Source organism: Narcine bancroftii, chromosome 5, assembly GCF_036971445.1.
Source record: "Narcine bancroftii isolate sNarBan1 chromosome 5, sNarBan1.hap1, whole genome shotgun sequence".
NCBI classification, from domain to species: domain Eukaryota; kingdom Metazoa; phylum Chordata; class Chondrichthyes; order Torpediniformes; family Narcinidae; genus Narcine; species Narcine bancroftii.
This window is the reverse complement of record NC_091473.1, coordinates 204,893,747-204,920,064: the sequence shown is the minus strand read 5'-3', so window position 1 is coordinate 204,920,064 and position 26,318 is coordinate 204,893,747. Positions and strand designations below refer to the sequence as shown.

The 26,318-nt window shown below is 49.7% G+C and overlaps 1 protein-coding gene across 1 annotated transcript; it reads right to left on the bottom strand.

The window, feature by feature from the left end:
- Positions 1-1,912: 1,912 nt before the first annotated feature.
- ltb4r2b (leukotriene B4 receptor 2b) lies at positions 1,913-7,868 on the bottom strand. Its single transcript, XM_069936408.1, is given in 4 exon segments — positions 1,913-3,134; positions 3,137-3,545; positions 3,547-3,792; positions 7,253-7,868. Coding segments are annotated over 4 exon segments (1,272 nt in total). The 5' UTR covers positions 7,457-7,868; the 3' UTR covers positions 1,913-2,721.
- Between the last annotated feature and the right edge of the window lie 18,450 nt (positions 7,869-26,318).

Sequence of the window (26,318 nt, the reverse complement as noted above, 5' to 3'; positions counted from 1 at the left end):
AGTCAACCACCTCCGCAGTGGCATCGAGGAAATTATTGAAACAATTCACCCACTGCTCGAAGAGAACCGATGCATCCGGGACTTGGGGGTCTACTTCTAGCTGTTTGGGGCGCAACAATTTCTCCATAACTGGAGAGTTCCAAAATCTTGCTCAATAAATTGTTGGGCGCTATCAGTTGCCCAAATAATGACACAGTCAGAAGACTGAGGGGAACGATAGGCTTTATTAAGCAAGAGACTGCTGGCCCAGGTCTAGGCTAGGAAAATACAGCCATATCACCACACAGCCCCTTTTCTTAGAAGGGATGTAATGATGTTGGAGAGAGTACAGAGAAGATTTACCAGGATGATTCCTGGAATGCAAAGGCTAACACATGAGGAACATTTAGCAACTCTCGGACTGTATTCATTGGAGAATAGAAGAATGAAAGGGGATCTCACAGAAACATTTTGAATGCTGAAACGATTGTCAGAGTAGATGTGAATGTTTCCCTTGGTAGGTGAATCCTGGACAAGAAAGGACCCATTTAAAACAGAAATTTCTTCAGCCAGAGGGTCATGGGTTTGTGGAATTCATTGCCACATTCAGATGTGGAAGCCTGATCACTGGGGGAGTTTAAGGAAGTGATTGATAGGTACCTAATTAATCAGGGTATCAAGGGATATGGGGGAAAAGGCCAGAACTTGGAATGAGATGTGAGAACAGTTTAACTCAGGGTGGATTTGCAGAGCAGACACGATGGGCTGAATGGCCTTTATCCTGTAATTGTGGTGAAAGGCATTGGCATAGATGTATGGACTGGCCAGTCCGAACCCTCCCTGACCTGCCCGGGACAGGGGGTGATGGCCAGCACAGACTAGAGGGGCCGAATGCCCTGTTTTCTGTGCTGTTTAAAACGCACGAGTTCTGTAAAAGCAAAACTAGAATATTGAAAAAAAAAGGAGTGTTTCCCCCGAAGCTGTGACACTGTGAACCGTAAATCACGGCGCTGAGTGCCTCCCTACGCCACCCCTACCCCTCTCCTCCCTAAACGCACATTGGACGGTCAGGACTTTCAGAATCGTCTATTTGCTGAATCCTCTTGTTTTAATTTACACATCGATATTTGTAAATTTTGGAACTTCTGGCTCGGAGCTCATCGTGTTCCATGGCTGCGTCCTTCTGTGCTCAATGACCATGAAGAGGAATCTAATCGAATATTATCTGCTTCGATCTGTTGATTTACCTACTGCTATCATAAACCACGAAACACGGAGGTTGTTTAAGTACAAATGTAAAGGGCTGTAATTCATTTGTGTAACTTGATATTATACATGTTAGGCATTACACATAGTACAGCGATATCTTAACGTAACAACATCACTTAATTCAATGAAGGGGGGTGGCCAAGGTCGGGTGGGGGTGGGGGGTGGGGGTGGGGGTGGCCAAGGTCGGGGGGGGGTAGCCAAGGTCGGGGGGTGGCCAAGGTCGTGGGGGAGGTGGCCAAGGTCTGGGAAGGGGGGGGGTGTCCAAGGTCGGGGGAGCCTCGGGTCCCGGGTGGGAGTTAATCTGCCACTGCCCCTCCTCTCCCTTCCCCTCACCTCCTCGCCTTTCTTCCCCTCCATCCTCCTCTCCTCCCTCACCTCCTCACCCCTTTTCTCTCCTCCTCACCCCTCTTCTCCCTCCCCCTCTTCACACCTCCTCTCCTCCTCACCCTCCTCCCTCTCCTCCTCACCCCTCCCCTCCCTCCCCTCCTCACCCCTCCTCTCCCTCCCCTCCCCTCCTCTCCTCACCCTCCCCTCCTCATTCCTCCTCCCCCTGCCTCCTCTCCCTCCCCCCTCGCCCTCCTCCCCTCCCCTCCCACCTCATCACCCACCTACTCTCCCTTCCCCTCCCCACCCTCCTCTCCCCTCCCCTCCCCACCCTCCCCACCCTCTTCTCCCCACCCCTCCCCTCTTCTCCCCACCCCTCCTCTGGGGATGGACCAGGGTGATGGTGATGGGTGGGAGGGAGTGGGTCAGGGGAGGGGAGGGGGAGGTGGGGTACACCCAGGAAGGATGGTTAATGGAGAAAGGGGAACACATTACTCTCCATGAACTGGGTTGGCCAATCAAGACAAGGGTCCCCAAAACACCCCACCTGCGCATTTCTATCCTGACCCTGTGGCCTGCCTGACCTCTGTTTGAAGACAAGCCCAGGACAAGAGCTGCAGTGACCCCATCAACTTCCCAAGTCCTTCAGAGCCTGGTTGAGTCCCAGCTCAGACCTGGAACCCCAGAGTCTTGTTGGCTTGGTTAAGGCCTACCCAAGCTCTGAGGTCCACTCATTGGCCTTCCTTCTTTGGCCAAGGCTGACTTCAGGCCCCCAAAGTCCTCAGAAAGCCCACCCGATCAACCCTATTGAGGCCCACCACAGGCCTTTATGCTCTCATTGGCTCAATTGAATCCAACACCAGGATGGTATAACCAACTTCAGCCACGTAGTTGCCTCCCCAGGCTCTAATCCCCATAGGCCTATTGAAACCTATGTAGGGTCCTTGGAACCCCTAATGGCCCTGTCAAGGCCAATGCCAACCCCCCAAAGCCCCATTGTCCTGTTTGATGGCTCCCCATGCCCTAATGTTCCAGGCAGCATACAACAGGCCCTGATAGGCTTTCAGAGGCCCCAGTTGAATCCTTCACCCCTGAGGCCCCTTGACCCCCTCCCCTCCAACCTGTTCAGCACCTCCCCATTTGAAATCCTTACCCCAGGATCTTGGAGCATCCATTGACCTGGTTGAGACCTATCCCAAGCACACCCTGCCGCAGGCTCACCTCGGCCCCAGTGCCCCTCCTTGGCCCAGCTTCGGGCACAGCCGTGGCCTCGAAAAGCTTGGCCATGAAGTTGGCACCGGATGTCCTCAGCAGCTCGATGCCACTGAAGGCATAAAGCACCGGGTTCACCCCGCAGCTGATGAAGGCCAGACTCGTGACCACGGGTCTGGCCTCCTTCAGCAGGCCCTCTGCCTTCTCGTGGCCTGACAGCTCGGCCCCGACCTGAGCCAGGTTGACCACGTGGTAAGGGGCCCAGAGGATGGTGAAGGCCGCCACCAGCACTGTGATCAAGCGGCCTGTCCTCCCTTCCTCCCAGCGCCAGCCTGCAGGGTCCTGACCCGCCGACCCACCACGGCATAGCAGACACACAGTACTCCGAGCGGCACCACGAAGCCCAGCCCTGTCTCCGTCAAGTAGTGGAAGGCAGCATCCCGGGATGTTGGGTGCCCCGGCTCGCAGAGAGTACAGGAGTCGATGAGCCCCACCCGCACCTCCCTGTAGTAGGCCGCAGGCACGGCTGCCAAGGCTGCCAGGCCCCACAGAGCCGCCAAGAGGCCCAGCACCCGTCTCTTCCGGCTCCGCAGACGGGTCGCGGCATACGGACGTGTGACGGCCAGAAGCCGGTCGACACTCATACCGGCGATGAGGAAGATGCTGGCGTACATGTTGAGGCAGCAGATGTAGTGGAAGGTCTTGCAGGCCGCCAGGCCAAAGGCCCAGTCCCGGGTTACCAGGAAGTGGATCCAGAAGGGGGGCGGTGAGCAGGGTGACCCCATCTGCCATGGCCAGGTTCAGGATGAGGATGGAAGTGACAGGCCGTCGCCTCATCCGGCCCACGATGGTCCACACCACGAAGGCGTTGCCTGGCAGGCCTATGAATAACGCTAGCGACAAGGTCAGGCTGCCCAGCACGAGGGCCGCCTGCGAGCTCACCAGGTTGTCCAGTGGAGCATTGGAAGGGGTGACTGGTGTGGAGATGGTGGATGTGTCTGGGACATCCTGGGAGTGGGAGGGGAGAGGGGGCAGGGGAGGGGTGAGGTGAGAAGCATGGGCAAGGGGGAGAGGAGAGAGATGGAGAGGGGCAGGGGAGGTTGAAAGGAGAGGGATGGGGAAGAGAGAGAGGTGAGGGAGGAGGGGACAGAGGATGGTGAGGGATGGGGAGAGAGGAGAGGTGGCAGGGGAGAGGAGAGGAAGGGGAGATGAAGGAGGGGAGAGAGGGGGAGGGTGGAGGGAGAGGGGAAAAGGAGAATGAGAGGGGAGTAGGTGAAGGGAGGGGAGGAGAGAGAGTGGGTGAAGGGAGGAGAGGAGGGAGGGGGAGTGGGGAAAAGGAGGGGGAGTGGGTGAAGGGAGGGGAGGAGAGGGGAGAGAGAGAATGAGTGGGATGAAGGAGAAAAGGGAGAGGGTTTGGGAGGAGGGAAAGAAAGAGGGAGGGGGAGAGTGGGTGAGATGAGAGTGGGTGGGGAAAGATGGGTTGGAGAGAAGGGGAGGGGAATGAAAGGGGGAGGGAGGAAAGTGGGATACAGGGATGGAGATGGGGAAGGGGGCAAGGGGAGGAGGAGAGTGGGGTGGAGGGAGAGAGGTCAGGAAAAGGAGTGGGTAGCAAGGGGGAAAGGGAAGGCAGGAGAGGTGGGGAAGGTGAGAAGGGGAAAGGGGTAGAGGGGCCAAGAGCCAGGAGGGAGAGGGAAGGTTTGAGGGAGAGGGCAGGGGGTGAAAGGGGGAATAGAGAATGGGATAGAAAAAGGAGAGGAAGTGGATAGGTAAAGAGGAAGGGAGGGTGAGAAATAATGAGGGAGAGAAGGAAGGGGAGAGGGGAGGAGAGGAAGTGTGGAGTGGGGACGATACAGAGGGATAGAGGATGAGGGGAGGGTAAAGGTGGGAGAGAGGGAAGGGGAGAGGGGCGGAAAGGTAGTGTGGAGATGATACATAGAGGTAGAGGGTGAGAGGTGGGTGCAAGGGAGGAGAGAAGGAGTGTAGGGAGAGAGCATGGCAAGGAGGGGATGCAAAGAGATGGGGAGGGAGAGAGAAAGGGGGTGGGATAGGTGAGTCAGAGAGAAGGGCGAGAGGAAGATGGGTGTGTGTGTGAGAGAGAGAGAGAGAGAGAGAGAGAGAGAGAGGTGAGATCCAGATTTAAATACTACCCCCACCGCCGCCCTGTTTCTCTCTCCCGCCCCTCCCTGCTCCCCAGGCCCCTCCCTCCCTCCCCTCCGAAACTGGACCTGCCTTGCACAGTCAGTTCTGATGGGCGTGGATGGGGTAAATACGAGGCCTTTCTCCACTGACGGTGGTTGAGGTACGAACCAGTGGACCTGGGTTAAGGGGGAAAGGGGAATGGTAGGGGGTGGGGGGACCAATTCCTGCAGAGAGTGGTGGGGGTGCGGAACACGCTGCCAGCTGAGGTGGTGAGCGTGGGCTCAGTTTTGACACTTAAGGAAAATCTGGACAGGATTGGAGGAGGCTATGGAGGACGAGGGTCCAGGTGCAGGTCAGTGGGACGGGGTGGGGGGGCAGAATAATAATTTGTTCCAGCCATGCCCCCTGCTTTTCTAGCCACCTTTGAGCCAGGTTCGGCACTCAACAGAATCATCACCTTTGCGGACGTTAGTGGCCTCGTCAGCCACGAAGATGCGTGGCCTGACAGAGAGGGGGGTGGGGGGAAGGATTGTCAAGTGGTGCAAGAACAGCCACCCGAGTCTCAGCGTGGACACGACCAAGGAGGACTGCAGGAGGTTGGCCACCCTCCGCTGCAGCTCTGTCGTATGATGAGCACAAGGCTCCTTCTGCCCCCAAACCCCGTCTCTCTCTCTCTCTCTCTCTCTCTCTCTCTTTCCCCAGGCCCTGTCTACCTGTCTCTCTTGCTCTCTCTCTCTCACACACACACACACACACACACGTATACACAAACTACACGTGTATACACACATGTGTATATACATGCACACGTGTATACACATGCACGTGTGCATACACACACATGCATACACACACATGTGCATACACGCACACATACATACACACATGTGCATACACACACACGTGCATACACGCACACAAGTATACACACACATGAGTATATACACACGTGTATAAACACACACGTGTATACACACAGAAACACGTGTATACACACAAACATGTGTATACACACATGTATCCATACACATGCATACACACATACACACACAAACACATGTATATACACACACGTGTATATACATAAACACATGTATATACACACACGTGTAGACACACACAAACACCTGTATACACACACATGTATACATACACAAACATGTGTATACACACACATTCATACACACATAAACACGTGTCTACACACACACACACACTTATGTATACACACACACAGAGGTGTATACATGCATTCACGGACACACACGCACACATGCAGAGGTGTACACACACACACAGGCAGAGGTGCATACACACATAGAGGTGTACACAGGCAGAAGTGTATACACCCACAAACATACGCACACATACACAAGCACACAGGCAGAGGTGTATACACGCACACACTCAGGCAGAGGTGTATACATGCACATACACAGGCAGAGGTGTATACACGCACACACACACAGGCAGAGGTGTACACACAGGCAGAAGTGTATCCACCCACAAACACATACGCACGCATACACAAGCACACAGGCAGAGGTGTATACACGCACACACACAGGCAGAGGTGTACACACACACACACACAGGCAGATGTGTATACACGCACACACACAGGCAGAGGTGTATACACACACCAACACACAGAGGTGTACCCCCACACACACACGGGTGTACACATACACACAGGTGTACCCACACACACACACACACCCATATGCCCACACAGCTGTACACACACAGACCCACACAGGTGTACACATTTATATACACACACAGGTGCACACACCCACACCCACAGACAGGGACACACATACAGACTCTTGTATATATACGCACACACACACATAGACAGAAACACACACACACATACACACAAGCAAACTCAAGCACGCACACACACACGCACAGACAGGTCCACACTCACGCACAGACAGGTCCACACTCACACACAGACAGGTCCACACTCACGCACAGACAGGTCCACACTCACACACAGAGAGGTCCACACACTCACACAGGCACAGACACATCAAATTTGCACATGCACACACACATTCACTCACACACATATGCATATGTGCACACAGACATATACACACACACACCCTCTCCCACATCTCCCTGTTCAGACTCTTGCCCCACAAGACCTCTCAGCATATTGGGGCTGTGCTCCTGGTCCGCAGATGCCCCAATTTCGCGCCCCATGAGTTGTCTCCGGGACTTTCCCCACAACAGTGAGGAGGGGCAACTCAGAGAGAGCGAGTGCCTTTGGGATTGGGGGTTGGGGGGTGTTGAAATGTCCCATCACGCCATCACTTACCATGCTTGAGTGGTGATTGCCCAGGGACTGGGGACGTTGTCGATGCTGACTGTGATCCCTCAGAGATCTACAAGGAAGCTGGCAGAGTCCGGAGCTGAGTTGGGAGAGGGAGAGACTGTGAGACTCCAGCAGAACCTTGGGGCGGAAACCACCAGTCCAGACATGTAGCTCTCTCCTCACCACACCCTCACTGCTTCCTGACATCCAGGTGCACCAGGGAGTGGGGGGAGAGGTTGTGATGGGGTAGATGGAGGTGTAAGGAGGGAAGGTTACAATAGGGAGAGAGAGTAAGGGTGGAAGAAGGGGTATGGGAGAGAGGGGGCAAGGGAGGGCAATGGGGAGAGAGTGGGTAAGGGGGAGAGGGGGCAAGGGAGGGCAACAAGGAGAGGAAGCAAGTCGAGAGAGAGGGGGTGAGGGGGAAGTGGGGGCAGAGGAGAGCAGGGGTGATGGAGGAGAGAGAGGAACAGCATGGGGATTAAGAGGAGTGGGTGAGAGGGGGTTTGAAAGCAAAAGGAAGTGGGGAGAGAAGAGGGGAAGAAAGAGAGGAGGTGAAGAGAAGGAAATTTTCAAACGCACATTAACACCAGCCACAAAAAGACATAGAAACCAGACCAAATGCCTTTACATTGGACACTCCCACAATCACAGCTTTTACACAAACACTTACAGATGTTCTCAGACACGCAAAGCAGAGATGTTTGTAACAAACAAGCAGAGCAAACCACCCCCCCCCCATCATGCACACATGCTCTCTCTCTCTCTCTCTCACCCACACACACACCTCCCACACACACCCACCCACGCAACAGACACACACCCACCCACCCACACAACACACACATCCCCACACACACACACCCACTAAGGTTTACACGCTTGCACCCACTGCTTTCTGCACAAGCCCTCCCTCCTCATCTCTCCCCCTTACTTTACCCTCTTCCATTTCCTCGCCCCCCCTCCACACTCTCCCCGACCTCTCTTTCCCCTCCTCTCACCCTCCCCACCTCCCCTTCTACCCTCCTTACAACCCCCCCCCCCCCCACTTCCCATTCCCCTCGTCCTCTTCTGCCTGGCAGAGGTTAGGGGAGAGAGGAAAGTGTGAGGAGCAGACACCATACAGAGTGTTGAGTGGGGGAGTGCAGAAAGAGGGGGGGGGGAGGGGAGGAAGTGAAGAGGGGGGAGGGAGAAGGTGAAAGAGGGGGAGGGAGAAAGGGAAGAGAGGGAGGGAGAAGGGAAGGAAGGAGGTAGAAGGGGAAGAGGAGGGAGAGGTGGAAAGGGAGGATGAAGAAAGGGAGGAAGGAGGGGAGGAGGAGGGAGAGAAGATGGAGGGGAGGGGAGAAGGTGAGGAGGGGGAGATGGGAAGGGGAGGGGAGAAGGTGAGGAGGAGAAGGTGAGGAGGGGGAGATGGGAAAGGGGAGGGGGAGGGAGTGAGGGGGATGGAGAGACAGAGGGGAATGTAGAAAGGGTGAAAAGGGAGGGAGAGGTGTAGACTCTGCTGACAACCAGTGCAAGTTGGGTTGTGTCTTTCATGAGAGTTGGCATCGTGTTGTCAACCTGCTAGATTCCATCATTGACTCCAAAGCCATAGAGTGAGCAACGAGGGGCTTTATTACACTTTAGACATGTATCTGGCCTGATTCCAAGTGCTCGACTGAAACAGGGAGAGGGAGGTCGACCTTTATTCCCAGGATACAAGGGAAGGAGTTACCAGGGAGCGAGTCTCCAGTGGGAGATGGGCCAGCTCCCCATTGACAGACACATATACACATATTTGTATCACCCCTTCTTTTAAAACAAAACCCCACTGGGTTAAAAGTCCTAGAGGCTCAGCCGGTCGGGTGGTCTCCTTTGCCTCTGTGTCTGGCACAGTTCTGCCGGTAGTACAATGGTCGGCTCTATAGCTGGTCGTGTGTCCTGAGGCTAGGGAGGGAGGCCTGGCTCCATGGAGGTGAGGCTTGGGTTGTATGTGGGGGGATTCATGTTGATGGGAGCAGTTTGAGCAGGGTCTGTGGTGGGTGGGGGTGTGTCGCTGACCTGCACTGAGTTCCTGAAAGGGGGGGCGGTATGGGTGTAGGTCAGACCTGGGTTGATGGGGGTGGGCAGGGGTCCTCATGGCTGTCCGGGTACACTGAGGCATACTGAGGGTTGGCATGCAGGAGTTGCACCTCTTCGACCAACGGGTCGGACTTGTGACCCCTCCCATGTTTCTGCAGCAGGACGGGTCCCGGGGATGAGAGCCAGGATGGGAGTGAGGTTCCGGTCACCGACCTCCTGGGGAATGAAAATGTGTTCATATGGGGTTGAGTTGGTAGCGGTGCATAGCAGGGATTGGATGGCATGGAGTGCTTCCGGCAGGACATCCTGCCAATGGGACACTGCCAGGCCTTTGGATTAAAGAGCAAGGAGGACAGCTTTCCAAACTGTGGGACTTTCTTTCTCTATCTGGCCATACACACAGGTGTGTCCTACTGGTGGCAATGCCTCTAGCCAACATGCACTGCTGCAGTTCATCGGGCATAAAAGAGGACCCCCGGTCACTGTGGATGTAATTCCGGTACCCGAAGCGGGTGAATATGCCGTGGAGCACCTTTTTTAAATTTTTTTTAAATTTTTCACACTATAAACCATACTGACCAAAATACATACAGACATTTTTATCTTGAATATATAGTGTCATTTTCTCCCCTTTTTCCCCCTCCCTTCCCTCCCTCACCCCCCCTTCCCATTTATTCAAAGTTCAATCTATATTAAACCCATTAAACAATGTCGTCACTTAATAAAAAATAAACAAGAAATGTTTGTCTTTTACTTTTACATACTGAGTCAGTTCATTTCGTTGTCTTCTCCTTCTGCCATTTTAGGTGGTGGAGGTCCACGGTAGGATTTCTCTATTGTGTTTCATGTATGGTTCCCATATTTGTTCGAATATTGTGATGTTATTTCTTAAATTATATGTTATTTTTTCTAATGGAATACATTTATTTATTTCTATGTACCACTGTTGTATTCTCAAGTTGTCTTCTAAATTCCAGGGTGACATAATACATTTTTTTGCTACAGCTTGGGCTATCATAATAAATCTTTTTTTGTGCTCCATCCAAATTCTTTATTTCTTATATTACTTAGAAGGAAGATCTCTGGGTTTTTTTGGTATATTGCTTTTTGTGATTTTATTTAATATCTGGTTTAGATCTTCCCAAAATTTTTCCACTTTCTCACATGGCCAAATTGCATGTACTCTTGTTCCCATTTCCTTCTTACAGCAAAAACATCTGTCTGATACTGTTGGGTCCCATTTATTTAACTTTTGGGGTATGATGTATAGCCTGTGTAACCAATTATATTGTATCATGCATAACCTCATGTTTATTGTATTTCTCATAGTTCCGGAGCATAGCTTTTCCCATGTTTCATTCTTTATCTTTATGTTTAGATCTTGTTCCCATTTTTGTTTAGGTTTACAGTTTGTTTCCTCGTTCTCCTTTTCTTGCAGTTTGATGTACATGTTTGTTATAAATTTTTTAATTATCATTGTGTCTGTAATCACATATTCAAAACTGCTTCCTTCTGGTAACCTCAGACTGTTTCCCAATTTGCCCTTCAAGTAGGTTTTCAGTTGGTGGTATGCAAACATTGTATCGTGAGTTATATTATATTTGTCCTTCATTTCTTCAAAAGATAATAATTTATTTCCCGAAAAACAATTTTCTATTCTTTTGATCCCTTTTCTCTCCCATTCTCTGAAGGAAAGGTTATTTATTGTGAAAGGGATTAGCTGATTTTGTGTCAATATTAATTTTGGTAGTTGAGCATTTATCTTATTCCTTTCTACGTGAACCGTGGAGCACCTTTATGACGGTGGCTGAGGTCATGTCGGGACAAAGGATGGCAAAAGGGAACCTGGAGTACTCGTCAATGACTTTCAGAAAGTCTACATTCCTGTTGGATGAGGCCAGGGGCCCCTTGAAATTGATGCTGAGTAAGTGTGGCCTTTATGAGGTGTGACTTGTCGGGCCAAATGGAGTCGGGAAGATTCTGAGCCTTTCCGAAGTGGAACAATCTCGTGACTCCGGGGGGTGTCAAAGGTCTTCGTGGAGGAACTGGGGGTGGCCAAGTTGCGCGTGGGTGCATGTCCCCCAGGACAGGGCATTTGCAGGGGTCGTTGAGCTTGCCTGGCCAGTATAGGAGAGCTCGATTCTCCACCTCAGGATTTCGTCATTTTTGATCTTACCCCACAGTTTGGTGTTGAACATGAAAGCAACAGCTCATTGGTCCGTTAGCAGGGTAAATCTCTTCCTGGCCAGGTAATGATGGTACCGCCTCAACGATGGCCTGAGCCTCCATCTCCACTGACGAATGCCGCGTCTCAGGCCCATGAAGGGTGCTGTAAAAAAAAATGCTACTGGCCTGCCACCTGGTCAAGAGTTGATATAATTGATAGGCTCTGTCAATGACTCCAAAACCATAGAGTGAGGAACGATAAAGCTCATTATTACTTTAGACATAGCTGGCCTGATTCCAAGTGTTCGACTGAGGACAGGGAGAGGGAGGTCGACTTTAATTCCAGGGTCAAAAGGGGAGGAGTTACCAGGAAGCGATCATCAGTGGGGGATGGGCCAGCCACCCATTGACAGTCACATATACACATACTTGTATCACCACACAACTTGAACAACCTTCAGGCAGGAACAGGTGAAACTCTCCTCCCCGTCTTTTTGAAGTTTGCGTTAGAAATACTGAGGCTTCAGCAGAATTGGCTGAGCGACAGGGACGTTACAATCTCCCTGCACCACAGTTTAAACAGGAGCTCCTTCATGCCCTTCCCAGCTTGTCCTTGACTTTGTTCACAGATTTCCTCGATGGACCAATTCCCAAAATGGGAACAACTGTGTCCGACAAATCTGCCCCGCGAGACATCGTGTTGCATCAAATTCAGGAAGGTGATCTGCATGTCAAAGACAAATCAATGTTTTGAAATGGAGTGAATCTCCCTCTGCACCGTCCCGTCACACACTCCTGGGGACAGACACAGAGTGAAGCTCCCTCTGCACCGTCCCGTCACACACTGCCGGGGACAGACGCAGAATGAAGCTCCTACTGCACCGTCCTGTCACTCACACCCGGGGACAGACACAGAGTGAAGCTCCCTCTGCACCGTCCTGTCACTCATACCCAGGGACAGACACAGAGTGAAGCTCCCTCTGCACCATCCCGTCACACACTCGTGTGAGACAAATTGTGTTTATCTCCCTCTCTCACCCTTCCCTCTCTCTAACCCTCCCTTTCTCTCCACTGTCTCCCATCACTATCCCCTCTCTCTCCTCTCCCCGTCTCTCTCGCCCAATCTCTGCTTCCTCTTACTCCCAATACCCTTTTCCTCCCTCTCTCTCCCTACCCTCTCATCCTCCGCCCTCTCTGCCCCTCCTCTAAACTCCTCTCCCTCTGTCCCCACTCTCTCTCTCTCACACACACAGCTCCACCCCCCTCACCTCGCGCCTCCCTCTTAGAAATGGGAGTGTGTGACGGGACGGGGCACAGGGATTTCACTCTGTGTTTGAACCCTTTATTTTATTTTAACTAATGTTTTTATTCATCAAAGACAAACAGTAAAGTTACATTTTCAGACCAAATATGTGATGCATCATCAAAAGACTAGAAGTTCTGTAAAGCTGGTTGATGTCTTGACCTGGGGAGGGGGCTGTAGGACAGTTACCTTTATCCAGGGGTCTGTGGGCCCCACAGGAACCGTCAGCCAAGGAGCGTGTCCAGACTGTTAAATATACAGCAGACGTCAGGGCTACGTCCACTTGGTGCAAGGGTGAACCAGTAACTCACTTTGTTGTTCCCATTCCCCACGCACGCGAAGGGGTCGCCCACTTCTGGTGACGTGTGCGCCAGCCTCATGTCGCGGCTTCACTCCCTGCCCAGTGGTGGGGATTTCCCTTCGTGGAGTCAACCACAGGCTTCTCCTCGGGAGTGAAGGGGGGACGGACCCCGCACCATCTTGGGTCGGCCGACTGGTACAGCGGTTTGGCCTAACTGCGTGGTTGCTCGGCCGCTGCAATACAACGGTTTACCACATTCACCCCTCGTTTTTGAAAGAGTCTTTCAGGTGGTCTGGTCTGCCACTGTGACCATTGTAGCATTGGCTTGGTGGATGCACGGTGATGGATCTGGCTTGCTGTTGTTGGAATCTAGGGGTTAAAACATTATGAAATAAATGATTAATTAATAAGTGTATATTTACTGCATGGTTCAGGGGAAAAGAGGAATGTGATTAAGTGGCAATCACAGCATGGAGCAAAGTTGGCTGAGCAAAATCGTCTGCTCCCAAATACAGGGAGAGGAAATGCATAAAACGATTTAGGAGGAATGCTCAAACTGAATGAGGTGGTGAGTAGCACAGGAGACACAGGCCAGATCAGAACAAAGAATGGCCTGCAAGAAACAAAGGGAATGGAAAGCCAGTCTAGGAGAAAGATTAAGGCATGAAGAGGTGTTAAAGAGAACAGCAGGAAATTGGCCAGACAGGGACAGAATGGTGATTAGAAATATCTGGGGATGAATTAATTTCTGATCCAATCAACAGGATAATCTGGCTTGGAGGATTAAGATGGGAGTGCTACACCCCAGATATCTGCAAAACAGGAGATGACTTGTGATAACCCTTATGCAAAAAGATCTAGCAAAGGAAGACAACTTTTGTTCTGTATGATAAGGTTGATCTATATAAACTGAGCCAACTGGACAATAGGGGTCAGTGTGCAGGTGACCTTTGAACTAACGACTGACCCAGAGCTCTGTTAAGTTTTATTCTTGTGCTGTGTAATAAATTGACTGTTGAACTGAATACCTTCTCCTATCACTTCATTCAAAGAACACGCTGGACTCAGACCACACATAGACTAAATTAAGAGTAAGGTAAAGCCAGAGTCCGACAATTTGGTGACCCCGACGTGATGAAGATGGAGAAGTGACGGAAGAAAAAGATACGAAACACCGGTCGATTGTGGTGTGGTGATAACAACAAGTGACCATTCTACAAAGGGAGGTAAGCAGACGCCTGTTTAAACAAAGTTCTGCTATTGGCAACGATAAAATTGTGTGTTGTCACTACTCTGCAAAAGCCCCAGTTAAAGCCAAAGAATAAAACAAAAGGGGGTTGGAGTCCCCTGTAGTAAAAAGGAGGTTGGAGTCCCCCTAGTAGAACGGGGTTGGAGTCCCCTGTAGAAAAAAGGGGGTTGGAGTCCCCTGTAGAAAAAAGGGGGTTGGAGTCCCCCTAGTAGAACGGGGTTGGAGTCCCCTCGTAGCGATCTCGAGAGATAGGTTTAGACACATGGCCAATTAGAATAAGGTGTATGGTGATAGTTATTTGGTTCTATAGTGTGTAATAAGTATTTGATTAAGGATCGTGTACCATAGTAGTGTATAATCAGTATCTGTATAAGGTGTATTGTGTTATAGTTATTTGCTTCTATAGTGTATAAGTATCTGTTTAGGAATCGTATAGTGTATCATAATAGTTTATAATAAGTATTTGTTTAAGGATTGTGTGTAGTGTGCCGCTGGTGTTTATAATAACGTGGGAAGGGTCGAAGTAGATTGCAGGGTGTCAAAATCCTACCAGGGGAGAGACCCAGTGAAGTACGAAGTCTAAAGGGTTAAAAATCGGAACAGAGATAGAAGGAGTAAATAGGGATGTAGGGCAAGAGCTCGGGGAAGACAGAGGAGTTCCCCCATCTGTAAACCGACAGTGGGAAAAAACAAGGAATCAATTACTGGGAGGATTACCGAAGGGAGAGGAGGTACAGGCTATGGCACGGTACGAACAGATATGGAAAGAGCTGCAGAATCAGGGGAAGGTACCACGAGGGTTTGAAAAAATCCGGCTGGTACTGTACTTAGGAGAAGCAGAGAGGGAAGCAGCCAAGGAGGTACAGGAACATGAGGCAAAGGGACAAGGATCTATATGGAATAGAAGAAGGCTTAAACAAAAGAAAGAAGTGAAGGAACAGAGAGGGGCAGATTTACACATTATGACATTGGCTTGCATGGCTGTGGAAGCGAACCTTCAACATGATGTTAAAAAGGGATCCCCTATCACTAAGGAGAATACGGGGGAGGTTAAGCCGTCAGCCCCGCTATATCCAAAGTTACCAAAGACATTGCCACCACCTTATCCTATTCCCCAGATGCCAGTGATGCAGATAAATGAGGGAATAGTGAATGTCACTGAATTAGCAGGTCACGAACTCCAGGAGGCGAAGGAGAGACTTAAGAGAGTTATGCAGGAACGGGTGGAGGAAATGAAGGAGTTAACAAAGGAAATACAGAATGATGTATGTAAAGTGAGGGAAACTAGTATGCGACTGGAAAAAACAAATGAGAGAGAGCAAGAACAGACACTTGAGAATGCCTTCTCAGTAGGAATGTCAGTGGATCACACCACCCCCACTCCTCACAATAGACAAAAGGAGTCAGAGGATGAGGAGATCTTGACCTTTTTGAGTCAGTGTAAGGAGAGTTGGACGGATAAAGCAGGAGTACACCCAGCCACAGATCCCTTGCAGACTACACACTTTAGGGCTGCAGTAACGAGTGGACTGCCAGCTGTAGTTAGGAAGGTGTTAGAGAATAACCCTGATATTCCTGGCTGCTCGAGTGAGCAATGGGAAAAACATTTGACCCATCACATGAAACGTTACAGGGCTAAGCAAAAGGAGGATAAACATACTATGGAGTCGGCACAAGTGCAACTCCTTAAGCTTCAATTGGAAGAGGCTAGGAAAAAGGTGAATGAGGCAAAAAAGATTTCCTCAAAGGGTGCGAACCAGATGATTCAGCAGCCACCGCAGCCACCACAAGGGAATAATAGGAGTTGGCACCCGGCCCCATATTGGGCACCGGGTCCCACCTATGTGGGCAGAACGGGAGCTCCAATGGGGGGATTCTGAGTAAGAGGGAGAGGTCGGGGTGCCCCACGAATGCAGCCAGCCGTATGTTTTGTATGCAGTCAGCCAAGACACTGGAAGAGAGACTTCCCCCTAGTTTGGGGTCCTCAGGACACTGGGGGAAAGGGATATGGGCCACCACAAAACGAGCATTGGGTCCAGCCCCAGAGATCATCAGTGCCACCCCCGGTACATCAGGCACCCCATGCGGCTCTAGCTCCGAAGAGACAATTCCCTTTGCTGACAGAGGAGGAGCAATATTGCCCACAGTGACGGAGCCCGAGCACCCACGAGCAGGCTAGGTTGGCAGACCCTTTCCTGCAGATTAAAGTAATGGACATGGAAGTATCCTTTTTAGTAGATACGGGAGCCAGATTTTCAACACTCACTGGCGCTGAGTTTCAAGCTAAAACATCATCCTCTAGCGTCCATCTGATAGGGTTCTCGGGTACACCAGAAAATCTGCCGTTTGGTCCTCCATCAGCCAGCTCCCCACCATGACTACCAGCCCCCCCCCCACATCTCCATCGGGCACACAAAACTCAAAACGGTCAACCAGTTTACCTATCTCGGCTGCACCATTTCATCAGATGCAAGGATCGACAATGAGATAGACAACAGACTCGCCAAGGCAAATAGCGCCTTTGGAAGACTACACAAAAGAGTCTGGAAACACAACCAACTGAAAAACCTCACAAAGATAAGCGTATACAGAGCCGTTGTCATACCCACACTCCTGTTCGGATCCGAATCATGGGTCCTCTACCAGCATCACCTACGGCTCCTAGAACGCTTCCACCAGCGTTGTCTCTGCTCCATCCTCAACATCCATTGGAGCGCTTTCATCCCTAACATCGAAGTACTCGAGATGGCAGAGGTCGACAGCATCGAGTCCACGCTGCTGAAGATCCAGCTGCACTGGGTGGGTCACATCTCCAGAATGGAGGACCATCGCCTTCCCAAGATTGTGTTATATGGCGAGCTCTCCACTGGCCACCGTGACAGAGGTGCACCAAAGAAAAGGTACAAGGACTGCCTAAAGAAATCTCTTGGTGCCTGCCACATTGACCACCGCCAGTGGGCTGATATCGCCTCAAACCGTGCATCTTGGCGCCTCACAGTTTGGCGGGCAGCAACCTCCTTTGAAGAAGACCGCAGAGCCCACCTCACTGACAAAAGGCAAAGGAGGAAAAACCCAACACCCAACCCCAACCAACCAATTTTCCCCTGCAGCCGCTGCAACCGTGTCTGCCTGTCCCGCATCGGACTTGTCAGCCACAAACGAGCCTGCAGCTGACGTGGACTTTTACCCCCTCCATAAATCTTCGTCCGCGAAGCCAAGCCAAAGAAGAAAAGTCACTTCTGTGGCGGGACAGACTTTTACACATCAATACATTTTGTCAGCCAGGTGCCCTACCAATCTTTTGGGCAGAGACCTGTTGGTCAGGTGCAGAGCATCGATCCTTTGTGGACCCAGCGGAATAGAGGTCACCTTTCCAAATGGATATTCTATGAACTGTTCAGTAACTACACTTCATTCCGGTTCTCAGATGTTGTTGGCGGCAGCTGGAGGATCCGCGTCTGAGGGACAATGGGCTGACATTTACTGGGGGCTGTTGGAACCGGAGGACCCACAAAAGGGAGGGCTGCTAAAGCTTTATAATCAATGGAAGTCGTGGATCCAGACGTTACACCCGTATACCCCTCCCTCGGACCCTCCCCTCTTTTACGATAGGGATGGGGATGAAATGTATCAGCATGCCTTTTATGAAGAGGTAGAGGGCTTGCTATGGGAAATTAATTCGGACTACATAGTGGTAGGAAAGGAGGGAGTGGCCGCTACGGTGGCACTGACATCTGAACAGCTGGAATGGTATGAGATGGCAGGTGAGGCCATTCCTCATGTCACCCTTGCAATTGGCACTACTCACCAGGCAAAAGATTTGGGACCGATGTGTCGGAACTTGAGGTCCCTTAGTGACTGGTCTGACACCCAAATACAGACAGTGCAGTTCTCCTCATCTGGTCAGGCATACAGGATTTTGTCCCCGACATATGATCAAGTCCTCCTTGAGCATAGACAGATTGAACGCTTTCATGGTAGAGAGAAGATGGATCACTCCGACTCGGCCCCTATACTCGATTCTCTCCCTGAGAACCTGTGGCCAGTGGGATCAGCAGATGTGGGTTTTTGTCAGCAGGTTGATCCCATAACCTTCGAACTGTCAGATTACACCCTGTCTTGGGTAAACTTATACCTCTCATTTTGTTCATTTTAGATTGGTCACAGTGTTTGAGCTACCGAAAGAAAATAGACACACACACACCGAGAGCAGTTCAGTTTATACAAATGTTTATTACTAATTCAAAAGCTGATTTCACACTACAATATGCAAGCCCTTCCCAACTATACTTATCAACGCTTGGACTGGTCCCAACTGCCGAAGCGAGGCAACGACTGCACACTTGTAGTAGGTTGTCAGGGCGCTGGTAGCAGCTTCTCCACCTCCCCCGACCAGGACGTTGCACGGACTCTGGCTGTTCTTCCTTCTTGACAAGGGGTGTTTCCACCCCTCGGAGAGTCTAAACTTCAGCAGCAGGACCACAGGCTTATATACCCCAAAAACAATTAATCATGCGCCTACTCCTTCTAATATTTGTCAGTCAAAATCAAAACTGAACATTACATTCTACAATTTAGAAGATTAATTATTATGGAACCAGGATGTTATGATTTCCTGGTTTATCTCGTAGATACAAAGACTTATTAAAACTTCTCGAGCAAGACAGGTTGTGACCAATTCGTCAATTTCAGAGTGTTGCATTTGACAACTGCTTTCCCTGGGCCTCACAGTGGAATTCCATTTCAAAGTGTATCTTCAGATAAGTCCCCATGGCTGAGTTTAATTACATCTGCTAGTTCTGAAAGTAAGGTGACCTGCGTGTGGACCCAGTGTCGTCAGTTCCACATAAGCAAAAAGCATCTGGGTACATGGTTTTAATCCTCCATTACATTCCACCCCTTGGTCACAATCTGTCATTTGCGAGGCCTAACCAGTATTTGAGTACAGAGGGAGCGAAAAAAGAGAAATCAAAACAACAATTACAAAGATAAGCAATGAGGCGAGCAACCAACGGAGGATAGTGTGGCCCACTCCCCCAAATGTAGCAGTTAGCCATGAGAAAGGATTCCAACCAAGGCTCAAATTATCCTTGTTGGCCACAATACCCAGATACTGGAGCTCATGAACAGATTTTGAAACATGCTGAACAATAACATATTTATATAAGCTGCACTTGAGGCTGGTGACCGAGGACTTCCTTGGTGTAATGCATCGGACCGTGTTTCCCACGGGGAACTCCCTTGGAACGTCCTCGACATTACAAATCCAATTGCTGGCATCAAAGCAGCTGTTAAGCCAGATCACCAGGAGTGTAAAATGGAGAACCTGGAACAAAGAAGCCTGACACATGTCACTCCCGATACCATAAGCGTTCACTGTTTAAACAGACTAAATCATCCTGTCCTTCAATAGCTACCCACCGAGTGTTAACCTGGGCAGGTGTCACTATTTCTCCTTTTACAGGAGGGCCACTACCTGGTGGTGCCACCCATACCTTTTGTCCAACATTCTCTAGTTCGGGAATGGGGGGCAATGACTGTTTTTCCTCTGGAATAGGCTGTAATTCAGGAGCGTGAAGAAGTCGGTGGAAAGGTGTACCTCCTTTTAAAGAGCGATGATTCAAATTGTCGACTGCCTGCTGCAGCACATGGCACCATCCCTTCTGGGTCCCCAGTGATGTTAACAAACGAATTTGTTCCTTCAGTAAGCCGTTCATTTGTTCAACTAACCCGGCAGCCTGCGGGTAATAAGGAATATGGTGAACCCATAAAATACCGTTGTCATTTGCCCAATCACAGATTGCTTTCCCGGAGAAGTGCGAGCCATATCAGAGTGAATCTCCTCTGGAACATCATAACGATAAATCAAATGGTTTAGTCCTTGGATAGTGCTAGCTTGGTCAGCCGTCTTGGTGGGAAAAGTAAAAACCAGGCCCGAAAAGGTGTCAACCATTACTAGGACGTTATGTTTACCCATACAGTCTAGCATGGGGCCTATGTAATCAATTTGCCAGACCGCAGATGAGTGAGCACCCCGTTTTATTCGGCCATGCGGACCAGGTGGAACGGTATGGAACTTCACAAGCTGACATTCTGGGCATGTACGTACGACCATGCGGACATCATCCTGATGGATGGATAAAGCATGTGTACGGGACCACATAGCTGATCCCTTCTCCCCCAAATGACCACTCTGTTCATGTGCCCATCGAGCCAGAGGGACGGTATCAGCACAGCTGATAGTGGCAAGCTGATCTGCTACTGCATTATGTTGAGCCATGTTAGTCGCCATATTGGTATGGGCATCAACGTGATAAACGGTTATCTCACGATGGTGGGAAGCATCCCACAACAGCTGCCACAACTCTTTGCCCCATACTGGGCGGTCATGTATCATCCAGTTGTTCTTTTGCAAATCAGGCATCCATACCACAAGTCCATTAGCCACAGCCCAGGAATCAGTAAACAGGCGAAAAGGGTGATCATGGGGATCTAGTGGTAAAGTGACTGCCTTCAACTCAGCATACTGACTGGAGCCACCATCCCCCTCCTCCGATAAGTGAGTTCCTGACCTGGGATGGTAAGCCACCTGTTCGTGTACGCGGCCCACCCCTTCAGGCCCTCTGGTTGCACGACTCTGAATATACCACTTCCATTTAACAATAGAAGACTGCTGAGCTCGCCCGATCTTTAGATTAGCATCATTAGCCAGGACCCAATTCATTGCAGGAAGTGCAGGTCGCAATTGAACATCTGCATCACCTGTCATTCTTTCAGTGACCAGTAACAGGCTAGTAACTGTTGTTCAAAAACAGAATAACGAGTGGCAGCCTCAGGCATGGTACGTGACCAGAATCCCAGTGGGACTCGGCGACCCTCTTGTTTCTGCCAGAGGCTCCAGGAGGCTACATCATCAATATAATGGTGAATTGAGAGGGAAGGCGATACTGGAAGGTGGGTGAAGGTATACTGGCGCCCCTTCCAGGTAAAGGCGAACTGATCCTGTGAGTCCTCAGCTATAAGAATACTGAAGAAGGCGTTAGCGAGATCAATGACAGCATACCATGTTCCTGAGTTCCCAGTAGCAATGTTTTCAATAAGGGTGACAATGTCCGGAACTGCTGAAGCAAGTGGTTTGTTCAAAAAACGATAATCAACTGTCATTCTCCAGGAGCTGTCCGGCTTCTGGACTGGCCAAACAGGGCTATTAAAGGGCGACGTTGCGGGCCTCACTACCCCTTCTTCTTGCAGAGCATCGATGGTGGCAGTATTCTCTTCCTGCCCCCCATGTACCCACAGCCTCAAACGCCCTCCATACAAGGCAGAGGCCAGGGCCTGTTGACGAATTAATGCTATACCCTCCTCTGGGGTTCTCCAATTGTTTTGCAAATGTAAATCCCAATCTATTGGTGAGGGGTATACTCGTAGCAGGGCATCCCCTAGAGTAGTAAGTAAGTAATCCATCTCTCTCCCTCTACCCCGCAGCTCAGCAGTGACCCGGACATCAGTAGTCAATGTTCCTAATCCCAACAATTCCTCAGGGGTTAAAAATACATTACCCCCTCCTTGTTCCCAGACACGCAGGAGCCAGGCCGCCAGAGTTTCTCCTGCCTTTTGCCTAAATCGATCTCCAATGGCAGCCAGCTCTTTTACAGAGAAGTCACGTATCATTGACTCCTTCCGACCCCTGTTCCCACTTTGGCTCACAGGGTCCTCCACCCAGTCTAGGGGAGGAGGTCGAGGCCATCCAACAGAGGGAGTAGGCCATAGAGCATAAGCATGGGTTTGGGTATTTTCCCCTGGGTCCACATGGGAAACCGGGGTATCTATCCCTTCCATCTCTACCCTTACATCATCCCCCCTTCTGTCTGTTTGGGAAATCTGCTGCCTTATAGGGCGAGCGTGAACAGCAGGTGGAGAGGGTAGTATGTTAGACACATGCTGAGGAGTATCTGCATTATTACCATTGTCATTCCAGATATTCCCATCCCAATCTTCAATTACATCAGGCTCGTCACCATTCCTTATCATGGCATGAATACGATATGGATCGGGTTCTACTCCATGCCTTTCCTTATCTGCACAGAGCTGCTGCCGGAGTTTAATATTACGGCAAATCATTTGGACATGCTTATCTTCCCATTCTTTGGCTCTGTCCTGACTGGTGCGAACAATCTCGCTCATCATGGAACAGCATTGTCGCAGGACTTCTAGCTCCTCCTCTAATTGCTTTCTTTTGCACTGAGATTCTACTTCTCTTTGAATTAATTCTGCTTCACGCTGAACAGAATGGCGTAATGCTGTGGCCAGCAACCAAAAACCATTCGTCAGCGTTCCCTTTTTATCAGGAAATTTACTTTCTCGAAGGAGAGTGGCAACCTGCTCTCCCAGAGGTGCACTTGATGGGTCTAACTTATCATCCCAACTAATGGGTGGTCCCAACAAAGACAGGGTATTGGCCAACATGCCAAACCCATCGTCTTTGGAAGTCCATCCAGGAATCAAGAACTGCTCAGGGCTCACCTCTTTCTTTCGGCGAAACATCTTGAGACCAACCCTGCTCGCTGCGCCAATTGTCTTGGGTAAACTTATACCTCTCATTTTGTTCATTTTAGATTGGTCACAGTGTTTGAGCTACCGAAAGAAAATAGACACACACACACCGAGAGCAGTTCAGTTTATACAAATGTTTATTACTAATTCAAAAGCTGATTTCACACTACAATATGCAAGCCCTTCCCAACTATACTTATCAACGCTTGGACTGGTCCCAACTGCCGAAGCGAGGCAACGACTGCACACTTGTAGTAGGTTGTCAGGGCACTGGTAGCAGCTTCTCCACCTCCCCCGACCAGGACGTTGCACGGACTCTGGCTGTTCTTCCTTCTTGACAAGGGGTGTTCCCACCCCTCGGAGAGTCTAAACTTCAGCAGCAGGACCACAGGCTTATATACCCCAAAAACAATTAATCATGCGCCTACTCCTTCTAATATTTGTCAGTCAAAATCAAAACTGAACATTACATTCTACAATTTAGAAGATTAATTATTATGGAACCAGGATGTTATGATTTCCTGGTTTATCTCGTAGATACAAAGACTTATTAAAACTTCTCGAGCAAGACAGGTTGTGACCAATTCGTCAATTTCAGAGTGTTGCATTTGACAACTGCTTTCCCTGGGCCTCACAGTGGAATTCCATTTCAAAGTGTATCTTCAGATAAGTCCCCATGGCTGAGTTTAATTACATCTGCTAGTTCTGAAAGTAAGGTGACCTGCGTGTGGACCCAGTGTCGTCAGTTCCACATAAGCAAAAAGCATCTGGGTACATGGTTTTAATCCTCCATTACACACCCCTATTTGGCAGATGCAGTATCCCCACAAACCTGAAGCGGAGGAAGGTTTGGCAGATACCATCGATGGCCTTATGTATTCAGGGGTGTTGGAACATTCGTGTTCTAGTTGGAATACACCCATCTTACCTGTTCCGAAACAGGACATGGGCAAATATCGGATGGCCCATGACTTAACGCACATCAATGGTATTGTGCGAAAACCCACAGTTTCAGTACCAAACCCATATACTGCCATGACTGCTTTAACCCCTAACCACAAGTGGTTCTCTTGCATAGATTTAGCGAATGCTTTCTTTTGCTTGCCGATGTGTTTTCGTTCACGTAATAAAGGTAGAAATTTGCGGTATACTCAACTCCCGCAGGGCTTTATCTTATCCCCAGGGATTTTCAATCAGGTTTTGAAAGAACAGCTGGGGGGGCTAGTATTGCTATGTGGGGTAGTTCTGATCCAGTACGTAGATGATATCTTATTGGCAGCACCTGAGCCTGTCTCCTGTTTGGAAGCCACCTGTCTCCTGCTAGTGCAGCTGTTCAAGGCAGGCTTTAAAGTCTCTCGCTCAAAGCTGCAATGCTGCAGACAGGTGGTCACCTTTTTAGGTAGAATGGTCTCAGCGAAAGGCACAGGGATTTCCCCTGCACATCGAACAGCGATACTACATCATCCAAAACCAAGGACAGTAAAGGAGATGCTTTCGTTTTTGGGTTTGTCAGGGTATAGTAGGCAGTTTATCCCATCGTATGGTGAGTTGACACATCCACTGCGAACTTTGGTGAATGAGCAGGGGATGAGGAATCTGGGAGCTACACTTGATTGGACTGCGCAGGCTGAGATGAGTTTTATTCTATTGAAGCAAGCTCTTACAACAGCTATAGATTTGGCGATTCCAAATTATAAACTACCTTTCTTTTTGGATGTTTCTGAAAAACCACACACAATTGATGGTGTTCTTTTTCAGAAAAAAGGGGGTGGAAGATGTGTGCTCATGTATGTGAGTATCACACTAGACCCGACAGAAGACAGACACCCACCATGTACGAGACATGCAGCGGGAGTAGCAAAGATTTTCAAAAGGTGGCACACATAGTAATGGGACATGGCCTGACGGTATTAACAACACATAGTATTGTAGCATTTGTGAGCTCAACAGCATTTACAATGACTTCACTAAGGCAGACGAGACTAGAAAAGATCCTGAATGCTCCAAATGTTACGTTTACCCATGAAGGCATTAACATGGCAGACAATATGGGAGAGGGGGAACCACACTGTTGTGAGAAGAGGGTAGTGAAGGATATTAAAATAAGACCTGACTTACAGGCTACACCCTTAAGAGAACCAGATGAAACCTTGTTTACAGATGGGTGTTGTTACAGACACCCCACAGATGGATTGAAAGCTGCCTATGCGGTGGTACGAAAAACTACAGGAGGATTTGAAGAAATCATTGCAGGGACAGTGAGAGGAAAGGAGTCAGCACAACTCGCAGAACTACAGGGAATGATAGCAGCATTAGAATGGGCAGAAGGGAAGGAGGTCAATATATATACAGACTCGGCATATGTGGTAGGGACAATACAGGTTGAGCTTAGTCAATGGATTAGGTGGGTTTTTAACAGCAGCAATGACCCCAATTAAACACGAGAAGAACATTAGGAAACTGGCTGAGGCTCTCCTGAAACCAAGGGCATTAGCAGTTCTTAAATGTAAAGGACATGATAGAACAGATACGATGGTGGCTCGGGGAAATCAGGAAGCGGACATGGCCGCTAAAAGGGCAGCAGGATACGGCCCTCAGTTTATTATGATACAGGCAGACAGAACAGCACATGACTTATTACCACTGTGTAGGGTAGAAGTAATAATACAGGAACAAGCAAAGGCATCACCTCAGGAAAGGATGGTATGGAAGGAAAGGGGAGCAACCGAGGATCAAGGACTATGGAGATCGATAGACGGGAGGCCAGTTTTACCATCTGGACTCATGAAACCCCTCCTCGAGGAGGCGCATGGGCTAACACACTGTGGAAAGAAGCAGATGATAAGGTACTTGATACATTGGTGGCACTCCTTCCTGCCGGTGATGGTGGAGAACCATATTAGAGAGTGTGAGGTATGTATAACTTTCAATGTCAAGGCGACTGTAAAGCCACATGAAGGACAGTTCCCGTTACCTAAGTTACCAGGGCAGGAAATCGTACTTGATTATACGGACATGATTGAGAGGGTAAGTGGCTATCGATACCTCTTAGTAGCAGTAGATGTGTTCACAGGGTGGCCGGAGGCAATCCCTGTCAAAAGAGAAGATGCAAGGACGGTATGTAAATTCCTGATCAACCAGTATATTCCGAGACACGGATTTACTAGAAAAATTAGGTCCGATAATGGAAGTCATTTTAAGAATAACGATTTACAGGAGGTAGAAGCAATGTTGGGATTGAAACATGCCTTTGGAACGGTGTACCATCCACAATCCCAAGGGAAAGTGGAGAGGATGAACCAAACAATAAAAGGTAAGATCGGGAAAGTACAGGCACGGACCAAACTAAATTGGGTGGATGCGTTGCCCCTGGCATTAATGTCAATAAGGAGTTCGTTAAGTTCTGTGACAGGATTTACTCCATATGAACTACAAACAG